The sequence below is a fragment of the Lithobates pipiens genome, unplaced genomic scaffold, assembly GCF_037356315.1.
Source record: "Lithobates pipiens isolate NorthernLeopardFrog02 unplaced genomic scaffold, aLitPip1_a1.2 Scaffold_27, whole genome shotgun sequence".
Lineage (NCBI taxonomy): Eukaryota > Metazoa > Chordata > Amphibia > Anura > Ranidae > Lithobates > Lithobates pipiens.
Genome location: NW_027507788.1, coordinates 18296639 through 18323980, shown reverse-complemented (window position 1 = coordinate 18323980; position 27342 = coordinate 18296639). Strand labels below are relative to the sequence as shown.

General features: G+C 44.0%; 1 protein-coding gene across 1 annotated transcript in view; it reads right to left on the bottom strand.

The window, feature by feature from the left end:
- Positions 1–27342, bottom strand: part of LOC143933374 (B-cell receptor CD22-like) — a 131132-nt gene that overhangs the window by 42355 nt on the left and 61435 nt on the right. Inside the window, exons 13-16 of the mRNA XM_077456242.1 lie at positions 27058–27112; positions 13193–13257; positions 10832–11206; positions 6169–6456 (exon numbers count right to left, since the gene is read on the bottom strand). Coding sequence (XP_077312368.1) covers positions 6169–6456; positions 10832–11206; positions 13193–13257; positions 27058–27112 — 783 coding nt within the window. The remainder of the gene's footprint in view (positions 1–6168; positions 6457–10831; positions 11207–13192; positions 13258–27057; positions 27113–27342) is intronic.

The following is a 27342-nucleotide window of genomic DNA, read 5'->3' as shown; positions in this document are numbered from 1 at the left end:
AGCCACTTGCATCCTAGCAGCCTAAGTCTCTAGATAGCATGAGTCGTCTGCATCCTAGCAACATAAGTGTCTAGATGGCATTAGTTGTCTGCATCCTAGCAGCCCAAGTCTCTAGATGGCAGGCGCTGCCTGCATCTTAGCAGCCCAAGTCTCTAGAAGGTAGGACAGGGCAGTCTTTAATATTGATTGGACCCTGGGCAAAAAAAAATTGGGGGGCCCCCTCCCATGCAATTTCACTCTCCACCTGCTCTGAGACATACAATAAATAGAAGCTGGACTTAAAATTCAGTTGACTGTATCAGATCAGGCAGCAATTGTGATTGGTTGCCAGAGGTTACAGCATATCATTACTGCTTACTGACTGGTTGCTAGAAGTTACAGCACACATTACGGCTCACTGATTAGTTGCTAGAGGTTACAGCAAATGATTTCTGCTTGTTAATTAGTTGCTAGAAATTATTGTACAGTAATACTGCTCACTGATTGCTAGAGGTTACAGCACATCATCTTCTCACTGCAGGAAAGCATGATGTACATATGAATGCCACCTTTATTTACATATCAATGCAGCTGGCCACAGGAATTTGCTTAGTAATGCCACTGCTATTTACATATGAATGCCGGTTATTTACATGTAAACACAGGGTCTGCAGGTGAGTGATCTGTACACAACAACAGGGCTAAAACTTCAAGGGACAAGGAAATTTAACCACTTCCCGACCGCCGCACGACGATGTACGTCGACAGCATGGCACGGGCAGGCATATGGGCGTACTTGTACGTCCCTGCCTTCCCGCGGGTGGGGGGCCCGATCGGGCCCCCCCCCGGTGCCAGCGGCGGTCGGTATCCGTGCAGGAGCGATCGGGGATGAGGGGGCGGCCATTCATTCATGGCCACCCCCTCGCGATCGCTCCTGACGAATGGGAGTGAAGCATTGCATCACTTCCTCTCCTGTAATGTAAACACAGGAGAGGAAGTGATGTAATCTCTCCTCCGTGTCGGTATTTTTCGTTCCGGCACCGAGGAGAGAGCATCGGTGAGTTGCACAAACACTACTCTACACAGTAGAACATGCCAGGCACACTCACACCCCCCCTTTACCCCCCGATCACCCCCCCAATTACCCCTGCACCCCCAGTCACAGTGACACCAATGCATTTTTTATTTTTTTTTGCATTGGTGTCCTTTGTGACTGTAATAACTGTTAGGGCAGTTAGGGTTAGCCCCCTTAATCACATCCGATCTCTGCGATTCGAGTTCAGCCATTCGCCGCACCCGACGCACGGGACCCTTTTTTTGGTCCGCAGCAGAATCGGATCGCATGGGTGTTCACACCATGCGATCCGAGTTTGCAGATCGCACTGCGATATGCGAACTGATCTGGGGGTGTCATTAACATTTCACTGACACTCCCAGCAGTTCGCATAGGGCAGTGTGAACTGCCGCCGGGAGGCATGCGATGCGGGAACCCGCCGCGGATTCGTGGCGTTCCCGCATCACTCCAGTGTGAACCCAGCCTAATAAGCGATCGTTTTTCTGATCGCTGTATTAGTGTCACAGGTGACGCTAGTTAGGCAGGTAGGTATTTAGGTTTGCCGCAGCTTTTTATAGCGCCAGGGACCCCCATATACTACCGCATAAAGCCCCCTGATTGCCCCCTAGTTAACCCTTTCACCAGTGATCACCATATAACTGTTACAGGTGACGCTGGTTGGTTAGTTATTTTTTTATAGTTTCAGGGCACCCGCCATTTATTACCTAGTCTCACTAGTGTACCCGTAAATTTAGGGGTGTCTACTTTCCAAAATGGGGTCATTTGGGGGGGGGTTTGTGCCATCTTGGCATTTTATGGCCTTCAAAACTGTAACGCCCTTAGAAAGCCTGAAGGCGGTGCTTGGTTTTCGGGGCCCCGTACGCGGCTAGGCTCCCAAAAAGTCCCACATATGTGGTATCCCCATACTCAGGAGAAGCAGCAGAATTTATTTTGGGGTGTCATTTCACATATGCCCATGGCATGCGTGAGCAATATATCATTTAGTGACAACTTTGTGTAAAAAAAAAAAAAAGTTTGTAATTTTCCCGCAACTTGTGGCAAAATATAAAATATTCCATGGACTCAACATGCCTCTCAGCAAATAGCTTGGGGTGTCTACTTTCTAAAATGGGGTAATTTGTGGGGGTTTTGTGCCATCTTGGCATTTTATGGCCTTCAAAACTGTAATAGGTAGTGAGAAGTGAAATCAAAAATTTACGCCCTTAGAAAGCCTGATGGCGGTGCTTGGTTTTCGGGGCCCCGTACGCGGCTAGGCTCCCAAAAAGTCCCACATATGTGGTATCCCCGTACTCAGGAGAAGCAGCAGAATTTATTTTGGGGTGTCATTTCACATATGCCCATAGCATGTGTGAGTAATATATCATTTAATGACAACTTTGTCATTATTCAATCACTTGAGGCAAAAAAATAAAATATTCAATGGGCTCAACATGCCACTTATCAATTTCCTTAGGGGGTCTACTTTCCAAAATGGGGTCATTTGGGGGGGTTTTGTACTGCCCTGCCATTTTAGCACCTCAAGAAATGAGATAGGCAGTCGTAAACTAAAAGCTGCGTAAATTCCAGAAAACGTACCTTAGTTTGTAGATGTGACAACTTTTGCGCAAACCAATAAATATACAATTATTGACTTTTTTTTAACCAAAGACATGTGGCTGAATACATTTTGGCCTAAATGTATGACTAAAATTGAGTTTATTGGATTTTTCTAATAACAAAAAGTAGAAAATATCATTTTTTTTCAAAATTTGCGGTCTTTTTACGTTTATATCGCAAAAAATAAAAATCGCAGAGTCAGTCAAATACCTTTAAAAGAAAGCTCTATTTGTGGGAAGAAAAGGACGCAAATTTCGTTTGGGTACAACATTGCATGACCGCGCAATTACCAGTTAAAGCAGCGCAGTGCCAAAGTGTAAAAAGACCTCTGGTCATTTACCAGCAGAATGATCCGGTCTGAAAGTGGTTAAACTGGGATAGTTGGCAAGTATGAGGCAGCTACTTTGGGCCCCACAACAACGACAGGGCCCAGGGCAGCTGCCCCTTTTGCCCTGCCTTAAAGACTTTACACAAACATTAAAAAAATTACACAAACATGACATGTGTACAGTGTGAGGACAAGATTTTACGTAGTGCAAATCCATGTGCATGCACCCTTATAATCAGTATACTGGCCAGGTGATTTATCAGCTTTTGCAAGCACCACATCAGCCCTAGAGATATTCAAGATATACTGCTGCTCCTTATTTAGCTGTTGCTTCTGGGATCCTGATGCAGACACATACATACAGTATATTGTCAGAAATATTGGGACACCTGCCTTTACATGCACATAAACAGTAATGGCATCCTAGTCTTAGTCCGTAGGGTTCAATATTGAATTGGCCCAATCTTTGCAGCTATAACAGCTTCAACTCTTCTGGGAAGGCCGTCCACAAGGTTTAGGAGTGTGTCTATGGTAATGATTGACCATTCTTCCAGAAGCGCATTTGTGAGGTCAGGCACTGATGTTGGGTGAGACGGCCTGGCTTGCAGTCTCCACTCTAATTCATTCGAATGGTGTTCTATCAGGTTGAGGTCAGGACTCTGTGCAGGCCAGGTCAAGTTCCTCCACCCCAAACTCGCTCATCCATATCCACTGTATCTCCGCTTATCAGCATGTTCCTTCTACAGCACAACTAACTGGCTGCTTATTCTACTTCTCCCTCCCACAGTCTACATTCTGCTATACAGGGGTTGAAAGAGCCCAACTTAGGTACAAACATTGTTTGAATAAAAAGAAAAAAAAATATTTCATGATGTATTAATTACATCAGAGGCATTCATTTGTGTCTGGAATTCAGCCTTAAAGTGATATTAAAGGGATTGTAAAGTCAGAATTTATTTTTATTTTTATCTTAATGCATTCTATGCATTTAAGCGGAGTTCCACCCAAAAATGGAACTTCCACTTTTCGGAATCCTCCCCCCTTCCGGTGTCACATTTGGCACCTTTCGGGGGGCAGCGGATACCTGTGTAATACTTCTGGGTATCTACACCACTTCCGGCCCCTTCCCCCCCCCCCTGCTGTCTTCTGGGAGACACACAGGTCCCAGAAGACAGCAGGGACCAGTGGGAACACACAGCATGACTCGTGCATGCACAGTAGGGAACCGGGAAGTGAAGCCGCAAGGCTTCAATTCCTGATTCCCTTACCAAAGATGGCGGCAGCAGCATCCGAGAGCCGAGGGACAGATCGGCTTTGGGTGCCGACATCGCGGGCACCCTGGACAGGAAAGTGTCCATATTTTAAAAGTCAGCAGCTGCAGTATTTGTAGCTGCTGATTTAAAAAAAAAAATCGTTGGAACTCCTGCTTTAAGATAAAAATCCTTCTGTGTGCATAAGCCCTCCTCAGGCCCCCCTAATACTTACCTGAGCTCCATCTCTATCCAGTGATGTTGCAGGAGAGCTTCAGCTGCCCGAGACTTTCCCTCCTGATTGACTGAGATGGCAGTGCGGCGCCATTGGCTCCCGCTGCTGTCAATCAAATTCAAAGCTTTACAATCACTTTAAAGGTTTTTTTTTTTTTTTTATAAAAAACATGTTATACTTACCTGCTCTGTCTAATGGTTTTGCACAGGGCATCCTTGATCCTCCTCTTATCAGAGCCCCTTGCCAGTGCCCCTTGCCCCTCCCTCCTGCCAAGTTCCCCCCCCAGCAAGCAGATTGCTATGGGGGCATCCAAGCCAAGCCACAGCTCCCTGCAGTCATTAAGACATGGAACCGCGGCCCGGACCCACATCTCTCTCTCCTGATTGGCTCACTGGATTTGATTGACAGCAACGGGAGCCAATGGCCCCACGTTGTCGTCTCAGCCAATCAGGAGGGAAAGTCTCGGGCAGCCGAGACTCTCCTGCAACATCGCTGGATCGAGGTGGGCTCCTCATTGACTCACTGTCAGGGCTGGCTTAGCCCTTGCTTCTCTGGGCTGGCTGCTCAACTGTCAGCTAATTGCCAGCTCCCATCTCCCTCCACAGTTACCAGCTGTTCCTTATCCAGCTCATCTGACCTGCCTACTTAAAGCTGTCGAGCTCACTTCTACCTTCGCCTTGGTCACCTCACAAGAAACCATCTCCTGCGGTTCTGTTCAAAGACTGGATTGCTGACATCCCTTCTGGCTCTTTATCCTGCTTGCTGTTGCTCTACTTGGATCCCTGACTTCTGGCCTGGATGATTACCCGATCTGGTTATTGAACTATAGACTGGCTGATTACTCGATCCAGTTACTGGACTCTGGCTATGCTTTGACTACGCTTTCTTCTATTTTATTTTTATTTAATAAACAAGTGTGATTTAATTGGACTTCTGCCTCGGTCTGATTCATGGTTTCTGACACTCACTGGCTGTGATTGACAACAGCACAAACCAATGGTTCCCGCTGCTGTCTCAGCCAATGCGCAGGGGGAGTTCCCGCTGCACAGAGAAGGTTTTTTTTTACCTTTAATGCATGAAGGTAGAAAACCTTGAGCCTTTAGAACCACTATAAAGCCTCATGCACACGATCAGACTTTGTACAAACTTTCCCGTGGATTTCTGTACAAAGGGTGTTGCCCGTGAACTTGTATTGCATACACATGGCAGGACTTTTTCAGCCAACTTTCACCAAATCACGTGCTTTTTCTGCTCTTTACCGCCACCTTTGGTCAACTTCTGTATTGTTGTCTGATCTTTTGCATTGGTTCTGAGCATGCGTGTTTGTAAAGTCCGATCGGATCGGAAGTACGATCGGATTATCCTCCATCGGACTTATGTTGTCGGAAAGTTTGTGCGTTCGCACAGCCAACAAAAGTCCAATAAAAACCGAAAAAGTTTGTCTGATGGAGCGTACACTCGGTCGGATGTTGCCTTAAAACAGCTAATTTGCATGTTTGTTGTCAAAAAGTCCGATTGTGTGTACGGGCCTTATGAAAGAACATTCTGGTTTATCCGTTCCTTTTTTCATTGTCAGTCTTTTATAACAGTGGATGAATGTTTATGGCTAAAATATGGTGGAAATATTCTACATAGGTACCCTAGCATGTTGGCCCAGACTTATCATTTCCATGTCTCAGTCATTACAACATGAAGATGGACTTACACATGACATTGAGTTGGACTGTTGTATTATCAGTTTCTCCGTCATCCCGATTAAGAACACATGTGATGTTCTTCTCATTGTCTCTCCACGATGGTTGGAACATCAAGCTGGTCGTGGTGCTCAATTCATAAGTGTATTTTCTGAAATCTGTTGTGCTGATACCATTTACATCTTCAATCCAATTGAAACTAATGTTGGAAGGACAGTAATAACTTATTGAACAGTATAAAGTAACAGTCTGCGACTCTCTTATTTCCGGTAGAGGGTGCATTTTTAAGGTTGACCTATCTGAGAAAAATAAAAAGATTAAGTAGAATTATACTAGATGTAAAGGTTACATAAAAAGAAACGGCCCAATGGCATCCTCTGGCAGTCTCCTAAACAGGGCTGGACTGGGACAGAAATTTGGCCCTGGATTTCATCCAGACCGGCCCACTTACATTTTGAGTGTCCCATCAGCACCCCTTACGTCAGAGTGTCCCATCAGCACCCCTTACGTCAGAGTGGCCCATCACCAGCCCCCTTACATCAGAGTGGCCCATCACCAGCCCCCTTACATCAGAGTGGCCCATCACCAGCCCCCTTACATCAGGGTGGCCCACTGAGCCATCGGCCCACCGGGAAACTCCCGGTAGTCCCAATGGCCAGTACATGCCTGCTCCTAAAGAGGAACTGCATTCTGCTAACGTCATTTGTAATAAAAACATCTTTGCCATTCTGAAGCTTCCCTCCAACCACTTTGCATGTTATTTTATATATAGTGTGATTCTGTACTTGCTAAATCCATAGCACCCAACTGTCCCTGATTTTGAGGGACTTTCCCTAAATTTAGAACAAAGTCACTCTGTCCCTCATTCCTCCTCATTTGTCCCTCATTTTGGTCTGATCTATATAGTTAGTATATAAAATGCACTTTTTATGTATCTTTTTATCTATCAAAAAGTGTTTCCTAAATGCTAAACCTTTCATCTGATTTCTAAATTGTGGGTTTAACTAATCTTGTTTTTTTTGTACAGTTTTCCTTTAAGGGGGGCGTGGCAAGGGGGGTGTGTCCTATCTCTGCGTACTTTTGCCGATAGGAGTCCCTCATTCCCATCTCAAAAAGTTGGGAGGTATGGCCAAATCTGCTGAAGAAATCTCCCTCCACTGAGTCTGGCTGCAACCATTTTAACTGTGGGCAGCTGAAGCTCCTGCCTGTTCACTTCCTGGATTTACACAGACACACAGAGGCACACCTCCAGCTCCATTGGCCCTCTTATGACGCATCCCCCCTCGCTTCCTGGCAAATTATGTGACTAATCACAGTAGAAGCAGCGTGCACACGCCCCCCTCCCCCCCAGGCGGCACTGCAGAATTCTGTATATATTCCGTAATATATACATGATACTTCACAGAACGGCCGTCCTCAGGTAGCAGTAAATCTGCAATAGGGTGGTCGTTAAGTGGATTCCTTTGTCCTCTTTTCCTTACATCCTAGTTGCTCTCACATCAAGGCCATCGTTAATATTGATTGGACCCTGGGCAAACATTTTCTTGCCCCCCCCCCCCCCATGCAAGTTCGCTCTCCATGTGCTCTGAGACATACAATAAATATCAGCTAGACTTAAAATCAGTTTACTGTATCAGATCAGGTAATGATTGCGATTGGTTGCCAGAGGTTACAGCATATCATTATCATTTACTGACTGGTTGCTAGAGGTTACAGCACACATTATGGCTTACTGATTAATTTTCTGTAGGTTACAGCACATCATTTCTGCTTGTTGATTGGTTGCTAGAGATTACTGTACAGTAATACTGCTCACTGATTGGTTGCTAGAGGTCACTGTACAGTATTACTGCTCACTGATTGGTTGCTAGAGGTTACAGCACATCATCTCCTCACTGCAGAGGGACATGATTTACATATGAATGCCGCCTTTATTTACAAATCGATGTTGCCTGCCGCCGCTATTTACGTATGAATGCTCCCTTTATTTACATATGAATGCCAGTTATTAACATGTAAACACAGGGTCTGAAGGTGAGTCATCTGTACACAATAATAGGGCAGAGCTGGGCAGCATTAGTAGCAGCACTTCACAGTGACATATCGGGACACAGCACAGGATTAAAACTTCAAGGGACAGGGGGATTTAAACTAGGGTGGTTGGCAAGTATGAGGCAGCTGCTTTGGGCCCCACAACAATGACAGGGCCCAGGGCAGCTGCCCCTTTTCCCTGCCTTAAAGACGGCCCTGTCTCACAGAATCCCCAAATCTCACTTAGTTACGCTAATCTTTATTTCTGGGCCTATAGCAGAATTATGGGGGGGCGGTGGTTCCTTTATCCGGATGTCAGTTGACGTCATTCAGGATGACAGCTGGCACACTCCCTCGGGGGGGGGGGAGGCTCTTTACCACGTGATCAGCCGTGTCCAATCACGGTCCAGATCACAGTGTAAATCAGTGTTAATTTTGCCAGCAAATTTCGATTTAGTTTTAGTCTTAGTCTTAGGACTAAAATGGAATTTTAATTCTAGTCCCATTTTAGTTTTCTGCAATTGTTTTAGTTTTAGTCGTATTTAGTCGGCTAAATCTCCACTACATTTTAGTCGACTAAAACTCATTTTAGTTGTCTAAAATCTAACGGGCGTAATTAAATTGTAATGCATTAGTTAAACATTTCTCTACAATTTCCAAACTCATTATATACTGCTGGAGTGAAAAATCTCATATGTTATTATTTATGGTATTGAGGTATGAACTACATACCAGTGTTCATTTTGAAGTCAAATTTCAATTTAGTTTTATGCCCTGTACACACCGTCAGGCATTCCGACTACAAAATCCGTCAGATTTTTTCCGACGGATTTTGGTCCAAACTTGTGTTGCATACACACGGTTGCACAAAGTTGTCGGAAAATCCGATCGTTCAGAACGCGGTGACGTACAACGCGTACAACGGGAATATAAAGAGGGCAGTAGCCAATAGCTTTCGTCTTGTAATTTATTCTGAGCATGCGTGGCACTTTGTCCGTCGGAATTGTCTACACACGATTGGAATTTAAACGATCGTATTTTGTTTTTGGAAAATTTTAGATCCAGATCTCAAACTTTGTGTGTCAGAAATTCAGATGGAAAAAGTCTAATGCAGCCCACACACGGTCGGATTTTGCGACAACAAGATCTGATCGCACATTTTCCGTTGGAAAACTGTGTGTACAGAGCATCGGTCTTTTGACTAATTTGGCATTTTAGTTTTAGTCGTATTTTAGTCATCTCAGTTGTTTTAGTTTTAGTCATATTTTAGTTGACTAAAATAGTATTCATTTAGTCGACTAAAATGTTTTAGTCGACAAAATTAACACTGGTGTAAATAGGAAAAGCCGTGTATCAGCTTTTCCTCACTGGTGTCTGACAGACATGAGTAGAGGAGAGCTGATCGGCGGGTCTCCTGACAGGAGGGGTCTGCACTGATTTATTATCAAGGGGTTGTGTTCCCTAGTGTGTGTTCTAACTATTCTGTATGAACAGACGATCTGTCTCTTCTCCCTTCAGAGAACCGGAAACTGTTTGTTTATATATACAGATCCTGGTTCTTCGTGTGTCAGCGGCGATTGCGGGAGCCCGGCAGTGGTCATGACTGCCGGGCATTCTCATCAGCTCCGGGGGGCGAGCAGCGGGCACGCACGAGCCCCTAGTGGCCACAGGGTTAAGCAACATTACATAACGTTGTTTCTCCCAGCCGTGCCATTCTGCGGCAGCTGGTCGGCAAGTGGTTAAAGTGTTACAAAGGTCCCATTCACACTTGTGCGACTTGTCCTGCCACTTGGCACTGCATAGTCGCAAGACAAGTCGTACCCCATGATTTCCAATGAGTACCGTTCATATCTGTGCATCTTCAAAGTAGTCCCTGCACTACTTTGGTCTGACTTTGATGCAACGTGAGGTCCATAGACCTCAAAATTACACAGGCTTTGCTTCAAGTCACATCAAAGTAGCGTCAAAGTTGCGCGACTTTCAAGACGCCTAAGTACGAAAGGGGTCTAAACCCACAGTATGCAGAACACACGTGCAAAGTCAAGTTGTACATACAACCAGAACCATTTAGAAAATAACTTTTAATAAGCTACAATATGTTGCATTTTTCTTTTTTGGGTTTGGATGCTTTAAAGCGGAAGTAAACCCATCCATTTACCAGTTTCAAAAAAGTTTCATTTCCGGCACGGGCCAGAAATGTGACACTTCCATTGGTTGTGCTTTCAACCAAACTGTCAAACCATCCAATGGCAGGTGTCATAACTGATCACATGTGCAGCATCATGGCAGTTGTAGATTAAACAGAGGCCAAGATGACAACTTCCTTGGCTTAAAGCGGGAGTAAACCCAGTTTCAAAAAACACTTACATTCCCGGCATGCCGGAAATGCTAACTTTCACATTGGTTGTGCTCTCAACCAAACTTTCAAACCATCCAATGGCTGGTTTCATAACTGATCACATGTGCAGCATTATGGCAGTTGAAGAATCATTAGAGGCCAAGATGGCAGCTTCCTTGACTGAAAACGATAGAAGGGTTTACTTTCACTTTAAAACGATAGGAGGGTTTACTTACACTTTAGGAAGGACCTCCAACATTTTTTTCCCCCAATTAGAGCCGGCATAAACCATGCAAACTACTTACCAGATACTGCAATGGTTAACGCATGTTTTGACATCCACTTATCATTTTTACCCAGCAGCCTCAGTTTATAAATGCCTTCATCTTCTTTCTGAATATTTCTCATTACTATGGTGCAGTCCACGTCTGACTTCCCCACATACTGCACTCGTCTAGCAAGCAAAGGGTCCACGTTCTTCTCATCCTTGCTGTCGTACACAATTGTCCCATTAAAATCCTTGTTCTTTTCATCATACGTTGCATTATAGTACCATATAAATTTGTCATATTTGTTTTTTGGTGTGTACTTGCATGGTAGCATTGTGCATGAACCTTTCCAGACCTCAACTCTATCCAGGAATTCCACATAGTCATCTGTAACTTTTCCATTGAAACAACCTGCAACAAACACGGATATCATGAGTTTTGTTGAAATTGTTCTTCCAACTCCTCTACTCTGCATATTTTTTTATTCTACATCTTTGTCTCCCCCCCTTGAGTTCAATGTCAGTTCTTATTTTAAAGGACAACTGTAACTTTGGTACATGCTTGTGCGTAGCCACCTGGTTTAATACTTATCCCTCTTCTGGTGCTTCCCCAGAGCAGCACATTCTTTCTAAGCCCTTGTACACACGGTCGGAGAATCCGTCGGAATGTGTCCTATCGGACCGTGTTGTCGGATAATCCGACTATGTGTGGTATGCATCGGACTGATTCCGTCCGAATCTCCGTCGGACCCAATTTTCCAACATGTTGGAAATATTTCCCGACCAACTGGGCCGATCGGACATACTCCGATCATGTGTAGAGCATTTTGATCGGACCAAGTGCCACGCATGCTCAGATCAAATTCCTACATCAAAGTTATTGGCTACTAGCGTGAACGTAGTCCCATCGTAACGAAATTACGTCATCACGTTCTGAAAGATCGGATTTTTCGCCAACTTTGTCCGACTGTGTGTATGCAACAGTTTCGGACAAGATCCGACGGACAAAATCCGACGGGCAAAATCCAACGGATTTGGTTGTAGAAATCTCCGACCGTGTGTACAAGGGCTAATGAAATCATCTCCACCCCCAGTTCTTCATCTTGCATAAGCTTGTCCACAGTCTCATTAATTTCCCTGGAGAGTGCTGAACTTCACAGAATCTCTGGAGGCCACCATGAGTACAGCTCCCTCTAGGAATGAAGGGATCTGTGACAATCATGTGCAGGATGGAGAGGATCTTGTTCAGGCTTTCTCAACCTGAGAACACGTAGGAGTTTTGATACAGGAAGCCGGAAGACAACCCACTCCTTCGAATGCCTCGTAGTCACCAAATCAGCTCTGATCCTCTCAAGAGCCTTTTGTTATTCTGAAGAAATCCATGTGTGTTTGTCTGTGCCTCAGGCATTCAAAGGAGTGGGTTGTCTTCCGTTGTCTACACTTTTGTTGTACATTCACATGGGATATATTTTTTTACACTGTGTTGCACCGTTATACACATTTTTTGACTTTTTGATTTTTGGATTTTGTTTTTTAAATTTATTGGACCTTTGAGTTACAGACAAATGTTTTTTATTTGATGATTGATTTTTGAAAGTATTTGATGATTGATTTTTGAAAGTATTTTTCACCAAATGATTTTCACATTATTTAGATTCACAACATATTTATTTAAACACTATTTAGGTTTTTTACAAAAATCTATAAACTTTCTCAATAAGTCACATTTATATTCAGAGGTTAAGCGCTAAACTTTTATTTTTTCTGTTTCATTGTGCCCAGTATCCTGGTTATAGTGTTCAGCTGCTGACTTTTAATTTAATTATTTTACTAAGCGCAGATTTTCTACTTTTTTCTTAATAGTTATTATTAGCAAGTTAGTAGTTCAGATTTTAAACTTTTTTCGAAATTTCCGAATTCTCTCATTTTCTAATTTGCGACTTTTCGAATTTGAAATGAGAAATCTGTTCAATGGGTTTTACTTAATCCGGATATTTCCGAATGAACTAATTTGTCGAAATTCGTTAAAAAACGAATTCGGAACGAAACGGCTTGCACATGTCTAACCGCCAAGGATCCGCTGTCAAGCCCTCACAGATGGAAGGAAACCCATTTGTTCCTGTCCGAGATTGTGGTGGAATGCAGTGTATGTAAGATGAAGTCACTAAGCGAGGGGAGGCGATGTGTTTCGGAGCATGCGCATTGCCATATATCCGGGCATTTCTAGAAAAAAATACGTATTTAAACTTGTAAACAAAAAGTGCCAGAAAAGGTCTGGTCTTCAATTGGCTATATAAACCATAAATAAATATATGAAGGAACTAGATTTGCATTAAATAGGACCTCTCTCCACTTGCATTTGATTATTTACCCCATTAACTGCTTTGCTTTTGCTTACCTTTAAGAAATAATATTAGGAGCCCACAAGTCCATATAGCTTTGACCTTCATATTCGTCATAAACCTGAAAGAAAAATTTGGATATCAAATATATGTTAACTTGCTTAAGTAAGAACTGCTTGTGTTGCCCTCAGTCATCTGTTGAAATAAGGTCCCATGAGAGTTGCACAATTCTGGATAATATATATATTTTTTTTAAATTTTGTATTTTTTTTTTTTCCCCACAAAATTTGCGTTTGAAAAACCATTGTGCAAATACAGTGTGACATAAAATATTGTAACGAATGCCATTTTATTCACTGGGTTTTCTGCAAAAAAATAAATAAATAAATGTGTGTATATATATATATATATATATATATATATATATATATATATATAATGTTTGGGGATTCTACGTAAATTTTCTAGTAAATACAGTGAATACAGATTTTTAACTTGCAGGCAACAAGTGTCAGAAAAAAGCTTAATCTTCAAGACCCCTGAGGCACTTTTCAGGCGCTTTTTGTGATAAAAAAAAAGCGCATGAAAATGCTCACGAAAACTGCTTCCCATTCATTTCAATGGATGCTTTCACACTGCGGCAGTGCGCTGGTGGGGCGGTGAAAAAAGTCCTGCAAGCTGCATCTTTGGAGCATGTTAGGAGCACTTAAAAAAAGAGCCTTAAAAACGCCCCTTTCTATTGAAATGAATGGGAAGCGATTCAAAAGCGCCTGAAAAAAGTGATTCGAAAGCTTCTTCTAAGGTTCTTCTAAGTCACGAATGCGCTTCTGGAAGAATGGTAAAACATTCCTATAGACACACTTCTAAACCTTGTGGACAGCCTTCCCAGAAGAGTTGAACCTGTTATAGCTGCAAAGGGTGGGCCAACTCAATATTGAACCCCAATATTGACTAAGACTGGGATGCCATTAAAGTTCAAGGCAGGCGCCCCAATACTTTTGACGATATAGTGTATCTCTAATAGTAACAAATATTGCATATGGCAGCAAACTACATTCACACAATTATTACCGATCAAAGCAAAGATAACTGATGGCCTAAATTGTGTGGTAGTCTTATGCCATGGAGAGGTCGATATGCTCCTCTTCCTGCTGCATAGAATAAATGAGAAGGCTCAGACAACCCAAAGTTCATTGTTGGCTCCTGGAGTAACCCTAAACTGCTCTATCTGCATCTGAGAATTGCTTTAAGTTTTTAAATCAGGGAGGGATTTAGCTGTGTATGTCCACCTTTTGATGGAGCTTTAAAAGGAAATTTCAGTCAAGTCAAACATTATCAGTGTACTAATATAGGATTTTTGTCTACTTGAAATGTCTGTGTTTTGAGATGTGATCCTCAGAATTCCCAAGTGTAAAACTAGGTTGGCCATAGACGATCAAAAAATAAAGGTATTCTGCCATCCACAGTAGTGAGATGGATGGAGGAATCCTCACCGCTGTGCCATTTGTATTCTGACCGCAGGACTCCTCCAGTGTCAGAGGACACTGATTGGCCGTGGTGCTGAAGGACTTCCTTTGCCACATACAATGATCATCGGTCTGAATAGGAAGCTGGGTAAGAAACGACCCATACACAAAAAATTAGGGGGAGGGCTGGGATGACGAGGGTGGTGGCAGTGAGGAGATCGGCGCTGTCTAGTTCTGGGAGTTAGGGAGCGGGCCTTTGGGCGGCGTGATGACGTGACAAGGGGGCGGAGCTGGCACACGGAGATCAGTTCACGCCATGGAGTAGGAAGCAGGAGGAGAGTTTTTTCCCACCCTCCCTCCCTACTTGTGGTCTCAAGGTGTAGTGGTAGGCGGGGTGTTTTGGCTTGTTTTGGGGTGGTGGTTTGCTTATTTTTCGGCAATTCGGGTAGGTTACGGGGAATTAGTTGTCGTAGCAGCCTTAGGTCTATGGGGTCTTTGAAGGTGGTGCTGTAAAAAATAATGGAGGTTTAAGGGGGTTGGGCACAGATGGAGGTATGGGTGTCCTTTTCTCCCTTAAAAATGTTAATAATGGAATGGAGGAGGTTGTATCTGGAAGGAAGTTGCTGGTTTGTCCCTGAGCTTGCGTAATTACACGGCGGGGGGCCTGTTTATGGTTTACCTATACAACTGGTGGGTTAAAATTCGAATTTACCTTCAAAGACCTCTAGATCAAAAAATGGGTTAATGCTGGATGTATATATTTGGTTTATAATGTTTGTTGAAAATTTATTTATATGCATTAAGTTACGTTTCAGAGTATTTTTGTATTTCCATATGTTTGTAATAAAAAAGGGCTGCTATGGCCATTCGACTCCAAAGAAGATAATGTGTCGTCTGGTCATTTGATAGATAAGTCATATAGAGTATAAATGGTTATAGAAGAGCCTCACGAGTAAGCACATCTCCTAGTCAAGCTATAGGACACCCAGCATGTGTAACTGCGGGTTCCGGTCTGATGTCTGACTGGTAAAGTATCTCCACTCAGGGCCACCCATCCAAACTTCTCCTAATAGGACTGTCCCAGGGAGCAAATGTACTCCCAGACCAGTTGTCTCCTGGTTGGCTGCCATTTTTGATGATCTCCTTCAGTTTCTTCACTGTGGAACCAAGTATGCAGATAAGGGGGGTCAGAAATTCCTCAAGCTTTTTCAAGACCAGAGACTCCAAGTACAAAACCCAGAGGAACACTGTGACAAGTAGATAACTAGTGTATCGATGTAGTTGCCGCTAGTAACAAACAATCCACCAATTCACCCCACTGCCAGACTTCATACATCGCTTACAGAGACAATGAACAGCCTTTTGCTGGTTTTGTTTTTGTTGTTTTATTGGGGGAATACAACTTGGATAGGGAATATGGATATGGGATGCCCATAGGATATATCATTGCCCTCATATTTAAGACTTGAGTAAAAGGTTAGAACCAGAAGATAGGATGTGCATTGACATTGAATATGAATCCTACACACACACTGGTTTCCTCCTGCACAAACTTGTAGTTTACTGACTTAAAGTATCTTCTACTGAGTACTAGGGACTCCCTCTGAAAAAACCCTAGTCAGGCTCTGATTGCTCGCTGCTACTAGGCCTGAGGACTGCAGAACCTCTCCCCGGAGGCCTAGTAGTTTAAAAGCACTTGTACTGAGCAGTGGACTACTATTCCCAGCCAGTGGAACTTGCAAATCCTGTGCCCTCAAGCCACATCGATTTGACACCGATCCCCACAGTCTCTTCTCTAATCCAGGACTCCCCATCATTCACCGTGTGTATGATGGAGACTCTGCTAATGACCGTGTAGAAGCAAAGTTTCCTCACAGATTCATTGGCACCTCCAGCCCTCCACTGTGGTAACACTCACCGTCCTTCCACTGCCCTGAGTCTTTGATGAGGAACTTGACCGGACCATGTGTTCCGACAGCTTCATCTGCCCCTCTGCTCCAGGAGTTCCCTACCGCCAACTGTGTGGTGGCAGAAACATTGCCAAAGACCGTGTAGAGGCAAAGTTCCCTCACAGCTCTTCCCGGGTTTCCTCCTGCGATCGGTACACCCTCCCCCCCCCCCAGATGGGGATGTCCTCCTGCTGCTGCCTAGCATTCCATTCCTCACTTCACTCAGCCGACTTCTCCTACCAGCGGCATCTCACCTCAGCTTATATAAGAGGCCCCCCTGCCAATACCAATTGGGGATTGGTCAGGGCTCACACATAAGCTGCCTGCCACTCCAGTTCCAGGCCCAGACCCTATTCCGGAGTCTTCTCTCTGGAAGCAGGGGAGGCACCCCAGAACCAGAGCACAGGTGGTCACAATCACTGCTACTCTGACCACTCCCAGTCCCCAGATCAAAACAGACAGGCCTAGCTTGCAGCATAGGCCTGCCTAAATTTGCCTGTGCTGACAAACCCTAGTAAAATAACCCTTATGCCGCGTACACAAGACCGTACTAGGTCCGACGGTCTTCCCGATGGACTTTCGATGGAGTTCCAATGGACTTTCCGAATGAACGGACTTGGCCACAATCAATCACACCAAAGTCCGACGGATTAGAACGTGATGATGTACGACCAGGCTAGAATAAGGAAGTTCATAGCCAGTAGCCAATAGCTGCCCTAACGTCGGTTTTTGTCTTCAGACTAGCATACACACAAGCAGATTTCTTGATAGGAACTGGGTCCAGCGGAGTTTCGGCGAAAAAAATTAGAAACATGTTCTATTTCTAAAGTCCGTCAGATTTTTGAACAACAAAGGTCCGATGGAGCCCACACACGATCGAATTGTCCGACGGATTAGTTCCGTTGGACCTTTGCTGTTGAAAAATCTGGTCGTGTGTATGTGGCATTACTAGCACATACCTATTGGTAGAGGGTGCTACATTATCATTTTTTAGAAAGCCATAAAAATTGGCATCTCCGTGGCTCTTTTAAATCCCATTACTAAAGGATATGCTTTTCCTGATGTCTTAGCCCTTGTACAAACGGTCGGAGATTCCGACGGAATGTGTCCTATCGGACCGTTTTGTCGGATAATCCGACTGTGTGTGGTCTGCATCGGACTGTTTCCGTCGGAATATCCGTCGGACCCAATTTTCCAACTTGTTGGAAATATTTTCCGACAAACTGGTCCGATCGGACATACTCCGATCATGTGTAGAGAATTCCGATCGGACAAAGTGCCACGCATGCTCAGATCAAATTCCTACACCAAAGCTATTGGCTACTAGCGTGAACGTAGTCCCGTCGTAACGAAATAACGTCATAACGTTCTGAACGATCGGATTTTACGACAACTTGGTCCGACCGTGTGTATGCAACAGTTTCGGACACAATCCGTCGGACAAAATCCAACGAATTTGGTTGACAGAATGTCCGACCGTGTGTACAAGGGCTAAAAGTGTTACTAAACCCAGAGCCTGCATTCCCTATATCTGGTCTCCCACAGTACACAGAACATAGAAATGCAATAGTTTTAGTAGATATAAACTGATAAATACTTTTTCTCATCAGCAGTATATAGCAGTCGTGTGACTTCTATCAGTCTCTGGTTAAAGCTTGTAGGAGGAGTTTTCATTCTCCTCTGACTGTCCTATGAGGGCTGCAGCACCCCTGACCCTCTGTCTGGACAGTGCTGATTGGCCATGTGCTGATCACATGCACTGTTCCAAGAAAAAAAAAGAAAAAACTCTCTAGCAATAAACACCAAACTGAGCATGTGCAACTTGTCCCCAATACTCTGTTCTATCAGGAGATGGATTGGGGACAGTGGAAGAAGGGAAGGATCAGAGAAAACTGAATCAAACAGCCTTTTTACACAATGCAGAGGCTTAACCCCTTAGGTTCCACAGTGAGTAGAACAAGCATGCTTTACTGCATATACAGACTGATTTTGCTGTTGTGGGTTTAGTTACACTTTAATTGCCATTTTCACAACATATAGGGTCTTATCAAAGTTTTGCTGCTATATCCGGTCTAGGTAATGGCGATCTGCTCTCTGCAGGGTGAGATGCCTCTGTGAATTGTGCAAGGATGTGTAGTTCCTCTCTGTTTAGTTCCTGGCTGATCCCTGATGCAGGACCATCATTTCCTTCACCATGTTCTGGTCTATGTAACTTCTCCTCCAGAGATGGAAAATTTTTGTCACGAAAGGTTGTGCCATCCGGTATATGCAAAACCTGTTACCACAAGCCTGAGATACCTGTACGAGAGTCACTGAACTGTCTCTTCACCGCGTCATTTTCTAACACCAACATCGTCTATATGAAAATGATACACTGTAACCGTAAATTGTGCCAGGAATAAAATGCATTAAATGAACCTGACACTCTTCTATCTAATGTATTATTTATCTAAACTACATGGCTAATTGTTTGTGGGCACCTGATCATCACACCTTTAGGAGCTTAGTAAGCACGCCACTGCAAAACCATGGGCATTGTAGAGATGCCCTGCCTTTGAAACTCTAATAACCTCTGATTTTCTGAGAAGGCTTGCCATATGATTTAGGACTGTCTGTGGGAATTTTTGCCCACTGAGCCAAAAGAACATTTGTGTGATCAGGTATTAATGTTAGACATGAAGGCTTGGCTTGCAATCAGTGTTTCATCTTATCCCAAAGGTGTTCAGTAGGGTTGAGGTCCGGGCTCCATGTAGGCCGCTCAAATTCCTCCTCACCAAACTGGTCAAACCATGTCTCTATGGAACAGGCTATGTGTACAGGATACCTGTAGTGGATTTCTTAAAAAGAGGTTGCATAAATTAAAAATACAGAAGCCCTATTCTCCTGAAGATCCCAGATCAGGGGACAATTGTATAAAACTTGCGTTAAAGGTTACGTTCTCCTTTGGGAACATGTTATATGCTTAATTCAATTGTAGGGTGCAGCCGCTGCCCACTGCCCCCCCCCCCCCCCCAGATTAAAGTGCAGAATTTATGCAGCTTGTCTGAGCTTTCAGAAAGCAGGGGTGGGGAGCTGAAGTTACACTCTGCAGAGCTCAGTGAGGAAAGCTCTGAGAGCTGATTGGAGGAGGAAAGAGACACACCCTCCCCTCTTCAAACAGCACACAGGAACAGAGCTGATGCTGTTAATCACTGGCTGTGTGCAGGAGCTCCCTCCCCTGTCACCTTTCTTCTCTTGGTTTCAAGAAAACTTGTCAGAAGTGATTCATGCTGATAGCAGAGGAATGAGGCAGCAGACAGGAATTACACTTAGTGCTCTTAATTGAGACAAGTACGCACTGTAATTTATCCCAAAGGTGTTCTATGGAGTTGAGGTCAGGACTCTTTGCAGGCCAGTCTTCGACCCCAAACTCACTCATCCATGTCTTTATGGACCTTGCTTTGTGCACTGATGCTCAGTCACGTTGGACCAGGAAGGGGCTATCCTCAAACTGTTTCCACAAAGTTGGGAGCATGAAATTGTCCAAAATGTCTTGGGATGCTGACGCCGTAAGAGTTCCCTTCACTGGAACTAAGGGGCCAAGCCCAACCCCTGAAAAACAACCCCCCACCATGATCCCCCCTCCACCAAATGATTTGGACCAGTGCACAAAGCAAGGTCCATAAAAACATGAATGAACAAGGCCAGGCCTTCTCGTTCACATCAGTGCCTTACCACACAAATGTTCTTCTGGAAGAATAGTCAAACATTCCCATAGACACACTCCTAAACCTTGTGGAAGGCCTTCCCAGAAGAGGTGAAGCTGTTATAGCTGCAAAGGGTGGGCCAACTCAATATTGAACCCTACGGACTAAGACTGGGATGCCATTAAAGTTGATGTGCGTTTAAAGGCAGGCGTCCCAATACTTTTGGTAATATCGCGTACCTCCCAACTTTCTGAGATGGGAACAAGGGACACCTATTCGCAAAGTATGTAGGCATAAGACACACCCCTGCCATGCACCCCCTTAAAGGAGAATAAAATGAGAAAAAATGTATTGTTAAACCCACAAGTTCTTATTTTACCTATACTATTCCTTTATATTGGCTTTTGGAATTTACAAATGCAGCCATTTAGAAATTCGATGAAGGGTTTAGAAGGAAGAAATTAAACTTTACAATCACTTTAACTTTCACAGTCTACTGCTTCAGTTTTTTTGATGGCAATTTGCATATACTCCAGAATATTATGAAGAGTGATCAGATGAAATGCAATTAATTGCAAAGTCCCTCTTTTCCAATAAAATTTAACTAATCCCCCCCAAAAAAAACATTTCCACTGCATGTCAGCCCTGTCAAAAAAAGGACCAGTTGACATCATGTCAGTGATTCTCTCATTAACACAGGTATCCGTGTTGATGAGGACAAGGCTGGAAATCACTCTGTATTGCTGATTGAGGTAACAGACTGGAAGCTTTAAAAGGAGGATGGTGCTTGAAATTATTGTTCTTCCCATGGTAACCTGCAAGGGAACACGTGCAGTCATTATTGCTTTGCACAAAAAGGGATTCATAGGCAAGGATATTGCCCTACCTCCCAACTTTTTGAGATGGGAATGTGGGACACCTATCAGAAAAAGTATGCAGGCAAAGGACACACACCCTTGGCACGCCCCCTTAAAGGAGAATTGTACAAAAAATAAAAGATTGGTTAAACCCAAAAGTGCTTTTTTGCCCTTACTATTCCTTTATATTGGCTTTTGGAATTTACAAAATGCAGCAATTTAGAGTCAGGTGAAAGGTTTAGCGCTGGAAAACACTTTGTGATAGATAAAAAGTGCATTTTATATACATCTATATAGATCAAATAAAAATGAGGGGCAAAGAGGAGGAATGAGGGACAGAGGGACATTGCTCCAAATCAGGGACAGTCCCTCCAAATCAGGGACAGTTGGGAGCTATGATATTGCTGCTACTAAGATTGCACCTAAATCAACCATTTATCGGATCATCAAGAACTTCAGGGATAGAGGTTCAATTGTGAAGAAGGCTTCAGGGCACCCAAAAAAGTCCAGCAAACACCAGGACTGTCACCTACAGGTGATTCAGTTACGGGATCGGGGCACCACCAGTGCAGAGCTTGCTCAGGAATGGCAGCAGACAGGAGTGAGTACATCACCATGCACTGCGAGGAGAAGACTTTTGGCGGATGGCCCGGTGTCAAGAAGGGCAGCAAAGAAGCCACTTCTCTCAAGGAAAAACATCAGAGACACACTGATATTCTGTAAAAGGTACAGGGATTAGACTGCTGAGGACTGGGGTAAAGTATTTTCTCTGATGAATAACCTTTCCGACTATTTTGAGGAAAAATCCCACATTCACAGAAAACTAAGTTTTCAGTCACCACACCCCAGGTATATAGAAAGACACAACCCCCCTAGGGAATAGGACTTTGAGAAGTGACCGAAAACACGTAAATATAAAAAAAAATTGTATTAAATACAAACAATCACGGTTAAAAGAATTTTGTGTAGATCATGTAAAATATACAAATCCATGTAATTGTAGGTGGATGTAGATACATATGAAACAACTCTCTTTACGTGCCCCAACGTTTCCGGCTTAATGCCCTTCTTCAGGGGGTTTTATTCAAGCATATAGAGTCAGAAGTATCAATGGGATCCACTTGATATCCCACATGATCACTGAAAAAGTAGCTGAACAGCTGATAGATGTTATAAAAGGTTTTCCAACCCTCACTCCCAGTTATTACCAACGAGGATTCCGCAAAATCTTCCAGTCAAAAGAGACCTTAATAGCGTAATCCGAATTAGAGTGACTAGATAAAAAGAGAGGAATATATAGAACCCAGGAGGGTAGTTTCCCGAATCTGTATTACAAAAAATGAGCTGCACAGTGGTGTAGTGGTTAACACTCTCACCTAGCAGTAAAATGGGTCACTGGTTCAAATCCCAACCACAACACTACATGTGGCCCGAGTTTGCATGTTCTCCCTGTGCCTGTGTGGGTTTTTCTCCAGGTGCTCAGGTTTCCTCCCACACTCCAAACACATGCAGGTCGGTTATTCGGCTTCTGTCCAAAATTGACCCTAGTATATGAATGGGGACCTTGGATTATGGGCTCCTTGAGGGTAGAGACCAACGTGAGTGTGCAATGTACAGGGGTAGGGACAATTGTAGACACCTCACTCAGTATGGACTGGTGTCTTTATTCAACCTTACTAACTATGTAACTATGAGGGTGTCATGGTTATGCAATAGAGTTGGTCTGCTTACCTGTCTCCATGTGTTCATTTCTAGAGACCAGCCGACCCTCACCTGACTGCTTTTATAATCCATCCTCTGGCATGGCTCCACCCTAGCTCCTATCAGAGAACTCTATATTAACCTGTGCACTGCAAGCCAACCCTGCTGTTAAACCTTTGTGTATTAGCTTCCTGTTACCTGCCGTGTGCTCTGCTGTTATTCCGTTACCGACTTTGGCGTGTCCTTGACTATCCCTGTTTGCCTGTGATCCTGACCTTTTGGCGTGTCCCTGACTATTCCTGTCTGCTTGTGGCCCCGACCTTGGCTTTGTCCCTCACCATCCCTATCCTCCTGTTGCCTACTGTGGGTGTGCTGGGGGACCCTGGGGGTCGCGACCTGGAGCCAGTTGCAGCCAAGTCCATCCTCGCCACTAGAGGCTCTGGTGAACACCTGCTGGCTCTTAGACTCCGTGCCCCAGGGAATCTTACGCTCTAACCCCGGTGGGATCCATCTTGGTGTTCTGGCGGTCCTGCCTTCCTATCACCTTGACCCCCGTCCGCAGCAGTCAGCCGTAGGGTCCACAACCTTGCGGTGCACTCCTAATCCCTACGGTGTGCATCTGTCACCTGGCCTCAAGGTGACCTGACAGAGGGGATATGTTTAATCCTCCAATCCAGGAAGTATGCCTGTCTGTAAAGTTGACTTGGTGTGCCGTTTGTATCTCCTGGGGACAGAGCCGTAGGGTCAAGTAAAGAGAGTTGTTTCATATGTATCTACATACACCTACAATTATATGGATTTGTATATTTTGAGGGTAGGGACTGATGTGAATGTACAATGTATATGTAAAGCGCTGCGTAAATTGACGGCGCTATATAAGTACCTGAAATAAATAAATAAATATTTTACATGATCTACACAAAATTCTTTTAACCATGATTGTTTGTATATAATAAAGCCTTTTTTTTATATTTACGTGTTTTCGGTCACTTCTCAAAGTCTCATTCCCTAGGGCAGGGGTGGCCAACCAGTGGCCCGGGGGCCACATGTGGCCCGCGGAGCCCTCTGATATGGCCCGTGATCTCCTGCTCTGGAATGGCGGGTTAGCAAGCCCAGATCACAGGTTGCCGACCCGTCATACCACAGCATCAGTGTTGTGAATGAAGCTGGTGGTAGAGGAAGAAAGCGGCTGCAGAGCAGAGCCACATAAGCCGATGCTTCCTGTACAGCGCCAGCTTTTGCCACAGGCAGAGTCTTTGGCAAAGTTCAGTTACCCCACAGGATAGACACAGGTGCACCACCCTGCACCCACGGTTTGGGTAAACCGCAGCACATCAGTGTGAAAGCAGTTTTGGCCCTTTTAACATGATCGGCAGATGTAAACAGAGTTTTGACCAGTTACTCCCGCCTGCCACCAATCCAATCCTAAAAATCAGATAAAAAAAAAATAGAAGGGAATTCGTCCCCCTAGAGTAGCCGTGACCTGTCATCCACCCGCTCCACTCATTGTGGCCCCCGACTTGTTACCAAGTTGCTTAAGTGGCCCTCACTCTTAAAAAGGTTGGGCACCCCTGTCCTAGGGGGTTGTCTCTTTCCGATTATTTGGGGCATCTGGAAAAAAGCCTTGTCTGGAGAAGAAAAGGTGAGCACTACCATAATTCCTGTGTCATGCCAACACTAAAGCATCATGAGACCATTCATGTGTGGGGTTGCTTCTCAGCCAAGGGAGTGCGCTCACTCACAATTTGCCTAAAAACACCCCCATGAATAAAGAATGGTACAAACACATCCTCCGGAAGAAACTTCTCCCAACTATTTAGGAACAGTTTGATGATGATCGATGGCTTTTCCAGCAACATGGGGCACCTTGCCATAAAGCAAAAGAACCTCCACAAATTCTGACAAACCCCAAGAATTGATTATGCAACAATGGACCACCATCAGACAGGATGTGACCCAGAAATTGATTGATAGCATGCCAGGGAGAATTGCAGAGGTCTTGAAAAAGAAGGGTCAACACTGAAAATATTAATAAAGCAAAAGGTACTAGTGCACACAACCAGAATAGCCTACCTAAAAGCCCTTGTACACACGGTCGGACATTCCGACAACAAAATCCGTCTGATTTTGTCTGACGGATTTTGTCCGAAACTTGTGTTGCATACACACGGTAGGACAAAGTTGGCGGAAAATCCGATCGTTCGTAACGTGATGACGTTATTTCGTTAAGACGGGACTACGTTCAGGCTAGTAGCCAATAGCTTTGGTCTAGGAATTTGATCTGAGCATGCGTGGCACTTTGTCCGATCAGAATTCTCTACACACAGTCGGACAAAGTCCGATTGGATCATGTTGTCGGAAAGTTTTATAGCGCAGCTCTAAAACTTTGTCCGTCGGATATGCTGACGGAAACAGTCCGATGGAGCCCACACACAGTCGGATTATCCGACAACACGGTCCGATCGGACATTTTCCGTTGGAATGTCCGACCGTGTGTACAAGGGCTTACAGCCACTAATAAGAAATAAATATATATTAAATGGGAAGCTGCCAACATAAAAAAAGTGATCTCTGCACAATTAAGATATATGTATAAATGGTATATGGCGCTACCTAAATCCCTAAACTCATAAACATTACCTAATAAAAATACAGTAATTGCCATGAATAATAAAGTGCAATCAATCATAATCAAGCAATCACATACCATTTATACATATCTTAATTGTGCAGAGATCCCTTTTTTATGTTGGCAGCTTCCCATTTAATATATATTTATTTCTTATTAGTGGCTGTTATAGGTAGGTTATTCTGGTTGTGCGCACTAGTACCTTTTGATTTATTAATATTTTCAGTGTTGACCCTTCTTTTGGTGTCATTGGGGAATTGTGCCCCATCATCGGTGTCATTGGGTTCCATTATTGGTGTCATTTGGAGAAATTGTGCCCCATTGTTGGTGTCATTGGGGGGAATTGTGCCCTATCATTGGTGTCATTGGGAGGAATTGTGTCCCTTCATTGGTGTGAGTGTGGGGGGGGGGGGGGGTTATGTCCCATTTGTTGATATCAATGGGAATTGTGGGGGAATTGTGCCCCATCATTGGTGTCATTGGGCTCCATTATTGGTGTCATTGGGAGAAATTGGGCCCCATCGTTGGTGCCATTGCGGGAATTGTCTCCCATCATTGGTGTCATTGGGCTCCATTATTGCTGTCATTGGGAGAAATTGTGCCCCATTGTTGGTGCCATTGGGGGGAATTGTTCCCCATCATTGGTGTCATTGGGAGGAATTGTGCCCCTCCATTGGTATGAGGGGGAATTATGTCCCATTGTTGGTATCAATGGGAATTGTGCCCCATCATTGGTGTCATTGGGCTTCATTATTGGTGTCATTGGGAGAAATTGTGCCCCATTGTAGGTTTTCGTTGGTGTCATTGGGAGGAATTGTGTCCCTTCACTGGTGTGACTGGGGGGGGGGTTATGTCCCATTGTTGGTATCAATGGGAATTGTGGGGGAGTTGTGCCCCATCATTGGTATTATTGGACCTAATTATTGCTGTCATTGGGAGAAATTGTGCCCCATCGTTGGTGTCATTGGGGGGAATTGTGCCCCATCATTGTTGTCATTGGGAGGAATTGTGTCTCTTCATTAACGTGAGGGGAGGGGGGGGGATTATGTCCCATTGTTGGTATCAGTGGATAAAACAGTGCCCCGCGGGCTGCATAAAGGCAAGCAAAGGACCGCATATGGCCCCCGGGCCATAGTTTGGAGACCCCTGCTATAGAGCACTGAGGTACAGTACCTGAAAACTCCCAGTCCTAGATAGTTGTATCTTGTTATACATGAACATAAGGGTGTGGTGAAAGGACTAGTCCAGGCACAGTAAAAAACATTGAAACCAATAAAATCTATTAAGCAGAATATTCTATTTTACATTTGATAATTTTTTTTTTCAGCAACACAATCACCACTAAAGCATTTACGTGCTTTCAATCTATTTTAAAAAGTAACTAAGAAAACGATGTATACAGTATATGTCATGGGATAAAGATTGGATTAATAAAACACCCGGGAATGTACAAAGTGCCCTAGTTCATAGCAACCAATCAGAATTTTACTCTCTGTGTTCTCCAAAACAAGCAGAAGGTTCCTTCTTATTGGTTGCTAGGCTCTCCTGACTTGCGGCACTTTGCGCATCATCATTATTTCATACATGAGAAAAAGATCCTCCAAGGGATTTCTGTAAATCTTAAATATTTTACCTGGTTTCCTGAAAAATTTCGAAGCTCCGATTCAGCAATTCGTGCGATTGATTGTCTCACAGAGCTCAGACACAATACGTGTGTGTTGTTGGAGCCAAGCTGAAGAGCATTACATGAAGTGCCCACCCTCTGAGCTTCCTGCCTTCTATAATAAGTGAAACCAAGTTTTATGTAATGTGTGCTTATTCAAGCATTCGAAAATCAGTTGTTGTGTTGTTTTTTAAATGTATGTTTAAAATAACATATGTTATACTGTATGTTTACGGAGTACAGATGGGGTTCCAC